At 35.7% G+C, this 13,202-nt stretch overlaps 1 protein-coding gene across 1 annotated transcript in view; it reads right to left on the bottom strand.

Moving 5' to 3' along the window:
• The window catches only part of kl-2 (dynein heavy chain 2, axonemal kl-2), a 1,497,432-nt gene that overhangs the window by 858,233 nt on the left and 625,997 nt on the right, over positions 1–13,202 (bottom strand). Inside the window, exon 27 of the mRNA XM_090414156.1 lies at positions 6,267–6,427. Coding sequence (XP_090270282.1) covers positions 6,267–6,427 — 161 coding nt within the window. The remainder of the gene's footprint in view (positions 1–6,266; positions 6,428–13,202) is intronic.

Raw genomic sequence — 13,202 nt, forward strand, 5'->3', positions numbered from 1 at the left:
TAGAATTCTAAAGAAGTTTAACATAAAAACGTGCTTCTCGACTATGCCAAAAATAAGATCACGCTTCAACAACTATAAACAACCTCACAACCTTCTACAATTCCCAGGTGTATACAAGGTAACTTGTGAATGCGGAAAGCCTTACTATGGGCAGACAGAGAAATCTATCTTACTACATCTCAAAGAGCACCAGCGTGACATTGCTTATAAGAGAACCAGAGCAACTGCTCTGTCAAGCCATGTCCTGTTTTCAATAAACACGAACAACGAAAGCCACCAACATGAAATAAACTGGCCATCAACTTCAAACCTACACATCTCCTATGATGAAGTAGAGCGCCGCATTGTCGAGTCAAAAGAAATCACCTTGGACCCTTTTCACATGAATAACAATCTTAGCTATAATTTGGCTGACTCTTTCAACTCTACTATTAGATACTGGAGATCGCGTGATTCCACACACGCACAGGTGTACAACAATAGAACTTTAACTCGGACTGTAGTTCAAGCTCATAATAACTGTAATTTACAGTCGAATATTATGGCTTTATAATTGTATAGCTTTAGAGTGTGTCAATGTTAATTTCGTGTCTTTTAATATCTTTCTATGTTCTTATTGCCTGATGAAGTCATTCTTGACGAAACATGTTGCGTTTTTTTTTCAAATAAATGTCATTGTGTTATAATTCTCGGGTTTTAAGTCAGTTAATTTAGAAAAATGAATATATATATATATATATATATACATATACACAGACTTATGTTCCTGAAACGTTGTAAGTTTTCTTCAATATTCCGAAATTCCTACAATTTAAGGAAGTCATTACTACAGAAAGAGCACACCGAATCTATACATAAGCAAAACTAGATCTTTTAACCGAGAGGATTTGCGATACCAAATGCAATTTAGCTTTTCTCTTTAGAGAAAAATCATATTTAGAAAACCAATTAACGGCTTCCTTAGACAACGCGTCATTGAATTACGTTAAAGAAAGAAGTACACGCTGCGCATTAAGATCTCAAAACTTAAATAAATTTAAACTCATCAGAAAGTTCAATTCACTCAACTCAACACAAGAAAAGCCAACTCTTAATAATCTTCATGAAAGACTTAAAAAATTAGTGATAAACAAATCGTACGTTCAAAATAATGAGAAAGAACAAATTCTCAGAAAAGGTTTCAATTTTGTCCTTGCACCTAAAAGTATTCCCAAAGAACTATTTCTAAATAAGACGGGGAAAGCAGCTTTGCTAATTCCTAACACGAACGCGAGTTTACTTCTCATGGAAGCAATATTTGCGATCAATAATGCAAAACCTCCATCAGATAATATCTCCCCTGGTGAAAGGCTTGCAATCAAAAATCTAAAGAAAAATAAAGACATCATTATCTTACAAGCTGAGAAGGGTAATGCAACTGTAGTTCTAAATAAAACAGTCTACTGGGAAAAAATTTTAACATTGTTAGAGTCGGATACATACTTGGAAATTGAAAGGGACCCAATGAGGGAGATACATAACAAAACTAATAACCTTCTATAAAAGACCACAGAACTTCCACAAAACATACGCCTTTCAATTCGTTCTTTACATCCACTCATTCCAAGGTTATACGGTCTCCTGAAGGTACACAAAGAAAACCTACCAGTTATTAAAATATCTGGCATCATCCTTAAAAGGTTTTGCAGGAAAATCTCCTTCTTATATAAAAAAACTCAATTGACTTTGCCTCTAAAATTAAAAATATAAAACTCAAGTTTTCTGACATTATGGTGAGCTTCAACGTAGTAGCTCTCTTCACAAACACTCTGACACAAGAAGTTCTCTATATTTTAAGCAACAAGATTTCAAAGAAGATGTTTTCTCTGCTATCTCATTGTGTTAACTCTGGTTAACTTTGAATTTGAAGGAAAAATTTACAAACAGAATAAAGGATTAGCAATGGGCAGTCCCCTCTCTCCAATACTAGCCAACATCTTTTTCGAGGACTTCGAACAAAAGGCAATCTCCTCTTCTACATTTAAGCCAAAAATTTGGCTTAGATATGTTGATGACATATTCCTTATCTGGGAAGACAGTATTGACAATCTTCACACTTTTTTAAATCACTTAAACAACTTCCACCAAGACATCAAATTAACCATGGAGATTGAAGAAAATGGATCTTTACCTTTTCTGGACATAAAACTTATTAAGACATCTGACTCCATAAAAAATCTCAATCGTTAGAAAACCTGCACACACAGACAGATACCTGCATGCATCCTCACATCACTATCTGGCACAGAAGATGGGTATCATCTCAACTCTAGTGCATCGTGCCAGATCTGTACTGTCAGATGAAGAAGAACTAAAAAATGAACTACAACATCTTAAAAGGACCTTCAAAAGGATTGGCTACTCTTCAAAAACTATCAATAAACAACTATACCACCGTCAATGAAACAACGTAGAAACACAGGATGGCCCCAAAGGTCATATCTCCTTGCCATACATCAGCACGCTCTCCAAGAAACTAAGAAGAATTTTGGGAAAGTGTAACATAAAAAATTCTTCTCTACTTTTCCCAAACTAAGATCAAGTTTAAGCAAATACAAACAAGCTCACAACCATCTACAATTCTCAGGTGTGTACAAAATCACATGTGACTGCGGAAAACCATACTATGGCCAAACGGAAAAATCCATCCTCCTACATCTCGAAGAACACCGAAGAGACATTACTTACAAAAGAACCAGAGCTAGTGCCCTCTCAAGCCATGTCCTGTTTTCAGTAAACACAAATAATGAAGGCTGCCAACATGAATAAACTGGACAACAACTTCAAACCTTCACATATGCCATGATGAGGTAGAACGCTGCATAGTCGAGTCTAAAGAAATTGCCATGGGCCCTCTCCATATAAACAGTAACCTCTTCACGAGTGCACCAATATCTGACAGCAGAGCTGAATGAATCCGGTAAATTGTAGCTGAGGTTACTGTTTATATGGAGAGGGTTAGACACACGTGCACAAATGTCTAACAATAGAACTTTAACTCGGACTGTAGCTCAAGTTCAAAGTTAACTGTGGTTTACAGTCGAATTTATAGTTTTATAATTTATAGTTTTATCGTGACTCAATGTTTCTTTATAGTGTTTTTTATTGGCTTTCCATGTTCTCTCACGCCTGAAGAAGCCGGCCACTCAGATGAAACATGTTGCTTATTTAATAAATTTAATTGTTTGTTCTAATTCTCGGATCTCAGTCAGTAGATAAAAGTATGAACATATACCCTTCAGGCCATGCTTTCAACCAATTTCTTATACATCACAACATGAATATTGTTCCATTCCTCATGCAAAACTGATGCTGATAATGGCTGCTGTGGTGTGGAATTAATTTGCATTCTAATTTATCCCAAAGATGTTTGATGGGATTCAGGTCTGAACTCCTAGCCAGCTGCTCCAACACTTCAATGTTCTTTTGTGGAAACCAGTTTCAGACACACAGTGCAGTATGGCATGGAACATTGTCATGCTGAAACATGCAAAGGTCACTGCTGAAGTACTTCCACAGTGTCAGAAGCATTGTCCAGGATGTCCCAGCTCCATCCAACTGAAACAACCCTTACCATTACCGAGCCTCCACCAGACTTGACAGTTAGAATGATACAATCCTGCTGGAACAGTTCCTTGAGTAATCACCAGATCCAAATATGACAATTAGAGTGAACCATTTGAAAGCATGATTCATGCACACAACACTTTTCTCATCATTTATAGTCCAGGAACAGTGAAAGTCACCAGTCCAAACATCACTTAGCATTGAAAGGGGTAGTAATGTGTGGCTTGTTCACAGTGCAATGGTAACTCTCTGCAAACAGTTCCAGTGTTGACAGATATCCTGTGACGCTTTCCAGGTTGACTGCATGGTGTCCATTGCTTATGATGCGAAGCAGTCTTGTTTATTCCAAGACAGGGTTCATCGATCTTGGTCAGTGAGTGTCAGTGGCCTCCCAGGATGTTTTCCTGCTGTGTTAGCACCAACGTTTCATCTATGAATAAATAAGCAACAGGATTCCAGTATACTTAGACAAGTAGGAATGTCATGGACAGAAAGACCACTGACGACACTCAACTACCATCCTGCATTGGAAGTCTGTCATTTCAGCAGAATATGTCATCTTGACATTGAGTACAGTGTAAAATATGCAGCACATCCCATCTTTTAATACCAGACTTATGCAGACACTCTGTGAATATTTGAATGACACTTAAGGTGTCCAAATATTTTTGTCAACATAGTCTGTATATATACAAACATGTATATATATATATATATATGCTTGCTACTGATGATGATGTTGATATGAAGGTTGAAACATTAGGTGATTTTGATTTATATTAAATTGAAGGTGTTACTCTAGCTAACATGTTGTCTCCATAATTTATAATACTGAATGCTTTGCTATTGTAACTATGAAAGAAGATTTATAAGAAAAAAACATAGATAATATAGTATGATGTATAATAATAATTACAACAATAATCATAAAAATAACAATGTGATGATGTATAATGAGATTCATAGAAGAAGATAATAAATCATCATCATGATCATCATGCCTTTCACAATAAGTCTAAAAATGATACTAATAATTACTTACATTTAAAGAAATATTACTTATTTTTTATTATTAACAGCAGCACTCCATGAAGTGAAGAGACTCATCATGGGAGGAACACACTGTTACACACAAAACAAATCAAACAGTGTTTTAAATTCATTTAATGTATTTGCATTCATCACAACAGACAATGCATTCTCTTCACAAACCACTGTCCATGCAAAGAATCTCTCCTTATGATCTTGCTCACACACTCCTTATACAGGTTCCAAGGATCTTCCCCTTGTTCTATCCGCTTACTCCATTCTATGAAAAATTTCTTCCACATTAACCTGAATGCAACCTGTTACCAACTTAAATGTGTCAGTCATATCCCACTCTTTCTCCTATTCACAAAGCTTTGCAAGCTGCATTCCTTCAATCTGTCCAATCATCCCAAAGACCACTTACCAATTTTGTCAGTCTTCCCTTCACCCTTTCCAATATATATACTCATCGCCACAAAAACCAGGAGAAAATCTATGCACACTGATCCATTTGCTGCCTGATCAAGGTCTTATACAATCTCAACTTCCTGCAAAATTTCCCCATCTGGTGTACACTTTGCATCCCATTGACAAGATGACAAGAGGCCATCCTTGGAAGTTACGAAAGGAAACTGTGAGCAAGAGGGTGAAGAGTGGTTTCTTCACATGGAGAGTGGTTGAACCATGGAATGCATTGCCTGATGGAGTGGTGAGAGAGCGAGAACGGTCAATGAGTTTAAGGAGTGGTATGATAGACTTTGTGTTTCTTAGGAATGACCTCCCACAATGAGTCTTTTGACTCCATGGAGGCCTGAATAATAATAATAATAATAATAATAATAATAATAATAAAAATTTCAGAACCTTACACTTTGCAACACTGAGCTGACATTCCCATATTGTAGCGCACTTGTACAATCTGCTCGTCTTCCTGTAAGGTCATAACATCTTGATTCCTCATCACTCTTCCCAATTTTGCATCATCTGCAAACAGTTGTACTGCATATCACCAGTTAAACCAATCCCAATATCATTAATATACAAATTAAATAACCATGGTTCCAAAACAGACCCTGTGGCACACCAAACGTGACTCTTCTCTTCTCTTCTGGGATACTGCATGCATCCTCACACACAACTTGCTTATATCTGAGAGCCAGTTGTATATCTAACTCACTAATCTATCATCTAGTCCCATCTACTACAGTGAAGTTACCAAATTTTGGTGTGGCAAGCTATCAAAAACCTTTGCAAAATCAAAGTATATCATGCATGTGCATTTCCCTTTTCCAATACATTCGTCATCTTGTAGATAAAGAAGTTAAAACCCAACCTTTAACAAACCCATGCTGACACGCATACAGAATACAGCTGTTATCAATCCACTTTTGTATTCTAGCGCTTACCAACTTCTCCAGTACCTTAGCAACAAATCCAGATATCCAGATATTTCCTTCCACTCTTTTGGGACTTGCGCTGCTGCAAAGAATTGTTAAACGAGTAGATCAAGGCTGGAAATATTCAAATTTTTCCATGAAAAGAAGTTAAAACATTGCACATACACAGTATGCACAAGATAGTCAATAAAATACACATTTAAATCTTTAGAATTACTTTATACTACAACGTACCTCATCAAATTCTTCATCATTGAACAGGTTAGCAATTTCACCACTGCTTAAAATATCATTGATAAATGCAAGAAATGTTTCATCCACCATTTCAGTATCTGCTATTAGAAATACTGTAGGTTTTTTTTCCACTCCTGTTTGTCGATACACCTTCTTTATATCTGAAAACAAAAACAAATATCATTTTAAGATGCTAATAAGACACAGAGCAGAATTTAGTATACAATTATTATTATGATTATTACCCAAGTCCCCATGGAGTGTCAAAGACTCATCTAGGACTCATATTTAATTCATTTTGAATGAGTTTATTATGACTAAAAACCATTCAGGATTAACAATTCAAAACGGCCACATGGATAAAATATATAAAATTATACACTTTGTATCAGTATTATTTCTATCATATCAAAAGATTATATTGATCTTCATATCTTAACATATATATGTTAAGATGTGAAGAAGTTAATCACCATGTATATACATATATACATGGTGATTAACAAGGATTTTTTAATAGCCGTTAAATTTGAAACTTTTTCAGCTTGTTCTTTTTCTTCTTGAATATTCTGCAATTGAGCAGGTTCTTCTCTTAGTAGCAAAAGCTTTTTGTCCACTCTCTTCTGTTCTGAGCCTACTCTTTAAAGGTTGTGTACCTGTCTCCATTCAGCATGTCATCGAGCACTGTTTTCCTTACTCTTCCTCTGGGTCTTTTTCTGTCTATTTTTTCTTCGATGGAATCTCTGATGATTCCATTCCCTCTCAGAATATGTCCAATCCAGTTTCCCTTTCTTCTTTTTATCCTCCTTAACAGACATCTTTCTTCTTCTACTCTTTTTAAGACCTCTTCATTAGCTATTTTATCTGTCCATTTGATTTTTTCCATCCCTCTCCAAATCCAAATCTAAAAGCTTTCCAAAATCTTAATTTCTTCTTTCTTCAGTGTCCAAGTTTCAGCTGCATAGAGGACAACACTCCACACATAACATTTTATTAGTCTTTTCTTTAGGTTTCTATCCATTTTACTTCTGAATAAATTCCATTTTCTATTAAAGGCATCTCTTCCCCCACACTATTCTTGCTTTTATGTCACTTTTACATCTTCAATCAGTGCTAATCATGCTTCCTAGATATTTAAATGTCTTTACTTGATTCAACTTTTTCCCATTTATTCTGATATCCATATTTGCCTCTTTCCTTGCTATTTTCATTACCTTTGTTTTTCGTATGTTAATTTTCATTCCATAATTGATACAGGATTGCAGTAATTTGTTCAACAGATGTTGTAGTCCTGTTCCAGTATTTGATAATAATGCCTTGTTATCTGTGTATCTTATTGCAAATATCTGTCTACCTCCAATCTTTATTCCTTCTTCCAAATTCTCCAGTGCTTCTTTTAACATTGCTTCAGAATACATGTTAAACAAAATTGGTGATAGAGAACTGCCTTGTCTTACTCCTTGTCCAACGATACCTGGTTCTGTTGTATCATATATGTCTCTCACCATGGCATTTTGTCCCATATATAGTGAAATAATTAGCCTTCTGTCTTTCCAATCTATACCAATCTGTTCCATTACTTCCACCATCTCATCCCATTTTACAAAGTCAAAGCTTTTGCAAAATCTATATAACAGATATTAACTTCTTTATTCACTTCAGACTTATTTCACTTACTATTCTTAACAGTCTAATTGCATCTCTTGTTCCACTATCCTTCCTGAAACCAAACTGATCTTCCCCAAGAAATTCTTCCACATCAGATGCAATTTTTCGTGTTAAGATTCTCATAAGTATTTTTTATGTATGGAAAATGAGGCTTATTGTTCTAACTCCTTGCAGCTTACTGCAGCAATTTTCTTTGGTATAGGTATAAATATTAAAGTCATAAAATCTTTTGGTAATTCTCCTTTGTTATAAATTAAATTTATTATTTTGATTATTTATTCACTTCCTTTCTTCTGAAGTAGTTTCAGGAATTCTGCAGGTATTTCATCTATTCCTTCTGCCTTTCCACATTTTAGTTCTTTAATGGCCATTTCTACTTCTGTCTTCAAAATCTCTGGGCCTAGTTCATCTTCCTTTACCTTCTTTATATCTTCTAATGGCAACTCATTTGATCTATTTTCCTTGTCATACAGATCTTCAATGTATTCCTTACATTTCATTAGGATCTTTTTATCTTCTTCAGTTATGATTTCTCCATTCTTATTTTCCATGCCTCTAGCTGGAATTACATTTCTCTTGTGATTCATGCTTCTTGCTTGTTCATGCAAAAGATCATACCTTCCCACTCTCTCATAATTTTCCATGTCTTCACATTGTTTTTTAAGCCAATCTTCTTTACTTCTTCCTGCTTCCCTTCTCAAGTTGTCATTAAAGGTTCTATATTGTATTTTCCCTTCTGGGGTGTCTTTATTTTTCCATTTTCTTCTTTCTCCCATTAGAGAAATCATCTCATTATTTATCCCAGGTTTTTTTTTTATTCTTTTAGCTCTTACATATCCAATTTCTTCTTCTGCATTTCTTCTTTATTTTCTCTTTAATTTGTCCCCATTTCTTTTCTGGATCTTCAGTTTTGACAAAACTTGTTTCCTCTAATTCTTTCTCTAATCTATTTCCAAATTCCTTTGTATTTTTTAATTTCTCTAAGTTCCGTTTTTCCTTTTCATAGCTTCTTTTATTTTCTTTCGTTTCACATTTACTTCTATGAATAGTAGGTTGTGGTCAGAGTAAACATCAGTTCCAGGATGTGTGCATACATTTTTTAAACTATTCTTGTATCTTTGCTTTACTATAATGTAATCAATTTGATACCTTTCCACATCTTCTGGTTTTTTCTGGGTATAGTATTATCTTAGATTTTTTAAACTAAGTATTCGTAATTATTAGCTTATTTTCTTTACAGAATTCCACTAACCTTTCCCCTCTCTCATTTCTATTACCTAGTCCGTATCTTTCTACTACACTCCCATCCACGTCTTCTCCCATAACTTCATTAAATTCTCCCATTGTAATCATATAGTCTTTTCTTTTTTCTTCCTTAATTAGTTCTTGTAATTGTTCATACATTTCCTTTATTTCCTCATCTGAATGGTCACCTGTTGCCATACATACCTGCATTATTGTTATGTCCACCGGTTCAGCCTTCAATTTTACCACCATATCATTCAGACATTTTATGCAAATGATGCTCTTTGCTCTTCTTTTATTAAAAACAAGTGCAACTCCTTTTTCCTTTTTTATCTCCACCTGAGTAAATTACTCTTACTTTGTCACTATAAAAATCACCTATTCCTTCCCCTCTGACTTCACAGAGCCCTATGATATCAATTTTTCCTTTGTCCATTTCTTGTTTGAGATTTTCTTATTTTCCACATCTTTTCATTGTGCTCACATTCCACGTTGCAATTTTGATTCTGACGATCTTTCATTTTCAGTTTGTTTATAGCTTGTTTCAAGTCACTTTCAGAGGTTTGATCGGGAGGAACATGAGCCCTTGAAGCGTCCTTATTTCCCGATATTGTATCCATTGCAATGTGCACCTTCTTTTCTTTTTTTCTTCCTCAATTAGTTCTTACAATTGTTTGAACATTTCCTCTATTTCCTTAACTGAATGGCCACTTGTTGGCCACATTATCTGAATGGTCACCAGTTTGTTACATTCATATAAAAAATTGGTGGCTTTTTCAGGGTATATAATTTAGCAAAAACAGAAAATAATTCTTACTGATGTGGATGATACCAAGTTTTTGAAAGAATGGTGAAGGGATGAAGCAAGATGAGAGTGTCCTGTGTAGATAGACTTATGATATACCTCAAGAGTGATACTACAATAATCAGGTTTCTTTATAATGAGGACAGTTGACCATTCATTTCTAGTTGTAATGTGAAATTATTTGCAGGTTTAAGCATATTTAGAATATGAAGAACTAGCTCTAGATTTGGGAGATCATGTTTTGAAATAATAAGGACATTATTATTATTATTATTATTATTATTATTATTATTATTATTATTACGGGTATCTCCATGGAGTCAGTAGACTCATTGTGGGAGATACAAACTATCAAAACAATATTTATCATATCTCTTCTTGAATTCATTTACAGATGAAGAACTCACAACTGAGTCAGGCAATGCATTCCACTCATTCACCACCCTCCAAACGAAAAACCTTGTTCTCACACCCTTGTTAACCACACTTTTCCTTTATTTAAAGGGATGACCTCTTGTTCTGACATCACTATCACACAGCTGAAATATTTCCCCTGTATCAATCGCATAAAAACCTTTTAGTAATTTAAATGTTTCTATCATGTCCCCTCTTCTACGCCTATCAACCAACCTCTGCATCCACAAGCTCTCAATCTATCAATGTAGGGAGCATTTTTTCATCACTCACCAACTTAGTCTCTTTCCCCTGAACCCTCTCCACAACCTCCTCATCTCCAAGGAATCTAAGTGACCAGACATGAGCACAGTAATCCAAATGTGGAAGTATCAACACCTTATAAAGGGGAACAATAACCTTATAAAGGGGAACAATACATCTGTGGATGTAGGTGTATTCTTCAATAACCGAGTAATCCTATGTGCAATCTTGGACACCTTAGCAATGTGTTTTCTGAACTTCATCTTCCTATCCACCAACATCCCCAAATTCCTAGCCTCATCAATCTCTTGGAGTACTGTTCTATCAATGTAGTATACAGCTGGTAATCTTTTAATCCCAAAATGCATAACTGGACACTTTTTCACATTGAACTGACATCCATTACCTTTTGTCCATTTTGCCAGCTTATTTAAATCATTCTGCAAACTCTCAACATCGGCTTGATTTTTTATAGTGCTACCCAACTTTGCATCATCAGCCAACAACTGAATATCTCCCTTTAAGCCATTTCCTATATCATTTATGTACTAATTAAACAATAATGGCCCAAGCACAGAGCCCTGTGGCACATCACTGGTCATCTGCCTCATCCTGTACTCTGCTCCTCCATACACTATTTTCTGGTATCTCTCCCTGAGTCATTCTCTTATCCATATCACCAGTTTAGTATCCATCCCCATCTGCTTCAATTTGCGCAACAGTATTCCATGAAGTATCCTGTTAAAAGCCTTAGCAAAATCCAGAAGTAACACTGTACGGGCATTTCCTTTGTCCAACTCAGATGTCATTTTATTATAAAAAGTTAATAAATTGATAAGTCAGGATCAGCCTTTAACAAAACCATGTTGGCCCCTATAGAGTATCATATCCTGATCCACCCATTCTTGAATTCTGTCTTTAACCAACTTTTCCAATACTTTTACCACCACGCCCGAGATGGTGATTGGTCTGTAATTAACTACTGCAGTCTTAGAGCCACCTTTATGCAAAGGAATTACTTTGCCTTCCTTCCACTCCCTAGGGAACATACCAGAGTTCAAACTTAAGTTAAATAACCAAGTAAGAGGCGTTGACAATTCCTTTGAACATTCATGCAACACCCAAGCAGATATTCCATTTAAACCTACAGCAGTATTTGCATTTAAATCCTGCAATATACTAAGTACCTCTAATTTATTAACTTCAATTCTCACATTAGTTATTGCTACAGGTACAGAGATATCCTCTTGGATGATAGACTTTTGAAAAGTGATCATTCAATAACTCTACTATTACATCTGAATTGGTCACCTCAATACCATCAGCACCCACTAAAGTTGTCCTTCCAAAGTCATTCTACCTTTAACTTGCCACATTGCAGAAGAACTCTTTGGGATTACCCTTGATCTCCTTGACTGAAATCTTCTCATAATCTGATTTGGCTTTTCTTACTATGTTAGTAACCTTCCTAGCTTGAGTCTTGTACTGCTCATTGGTATAGTGATTGCCTTTCTGCATGTAAATTCTCCATAACATTTTCTTTTTTTGCAGATCAAGCCTGATACTACTACTCATCCATCTAATGCCTACCCTGTTTGTCTTCCTGACTATGGGAATACATTCTGATATTGCCTTCCTCAGATACCCACCGATTATATCCCATGCACTGCCAATATCTTTCCCCTGCAATATGTTCTGCCACGGGATGGCTGTAAGTTCACTCCGAAGCTTGTTATAATTACCTAATCTGTAGTTCCGTATATACCTCTTCTTAAGAGAGAAATCCACAAATTTTGCAACCTCCCAAGTCAATACCACATGATTGCTCCCACCAATTAGAGGTAATGAGGGCACTTTACTTATGCATATGTCTTTCGAACCAATGACCAGGTCCAACACTCTCAAACCACGAGTCTCCTTCAGTTATGTGCTATTTCAAGTAATTATCTCTTAGAAGGTGTATGAATTCCATTTCCTTTTTGCCATGTGATATTTCCTCCTTCCAATTGATATCACTATAATTAAAATCCTCCATAATAACCACTAACTCCGCCATGGGATCCTTAGGGGTCTCATGCCAGTCCCAAGCCTGGATAAAGGATGAGGGTCGGTCAGATGAGTGTCGATGCTCAGACCATAAAGAAAAAATACGATTGTTATCTGATGCCCATACAATCAACAGTTACAACATGCCGGCTCGAGCATCGCCCAGATAAACAAGGCCCACGATACCAATCGAGAGATCGGGGTTGAATTGAAAAGTGGGATACGAAAGGTAACTGGGACCAGGACACCTTACTTATTTTGTTTTGTTTACACTTGCAACCATCCCATGGCAGAACATATTGCAGGAACAATTCACATATTTGGGAAGTAAACTGACATATGACTTGGACTGTAAAAAAGAAATAAAGATCAGGACTGCAAAGGAAAGAACAAATCTGAAGGCCATGAATAACATCTGGAAAAGTAAATGGTATGGAAAGAAGGGAAAATGCCAGAGGAGTGGGTGAAATGAATATTAGTGACACTATACAAGGAAACAGAAACAGAAATTGAAA

The sequence above is a fragment of the Typopeltis vanoorti genome, chromosome 24 (genome assembly GCF_054136105.1).
Source record: "Typopeltis vanoorti isolate ZY-2024b chromosome 24, IOZ_Tvanoo_1.0, whole genome shotgun sequence".
In the NCBI taxonomy this organism is placed as follows: domain Eukaryota; kingdom Metazoa; phylum Arthropoda; class Arachnida; order Uropygi; family Thelyphonidae; genus Typopeltis; species Typopeltis vanoorti.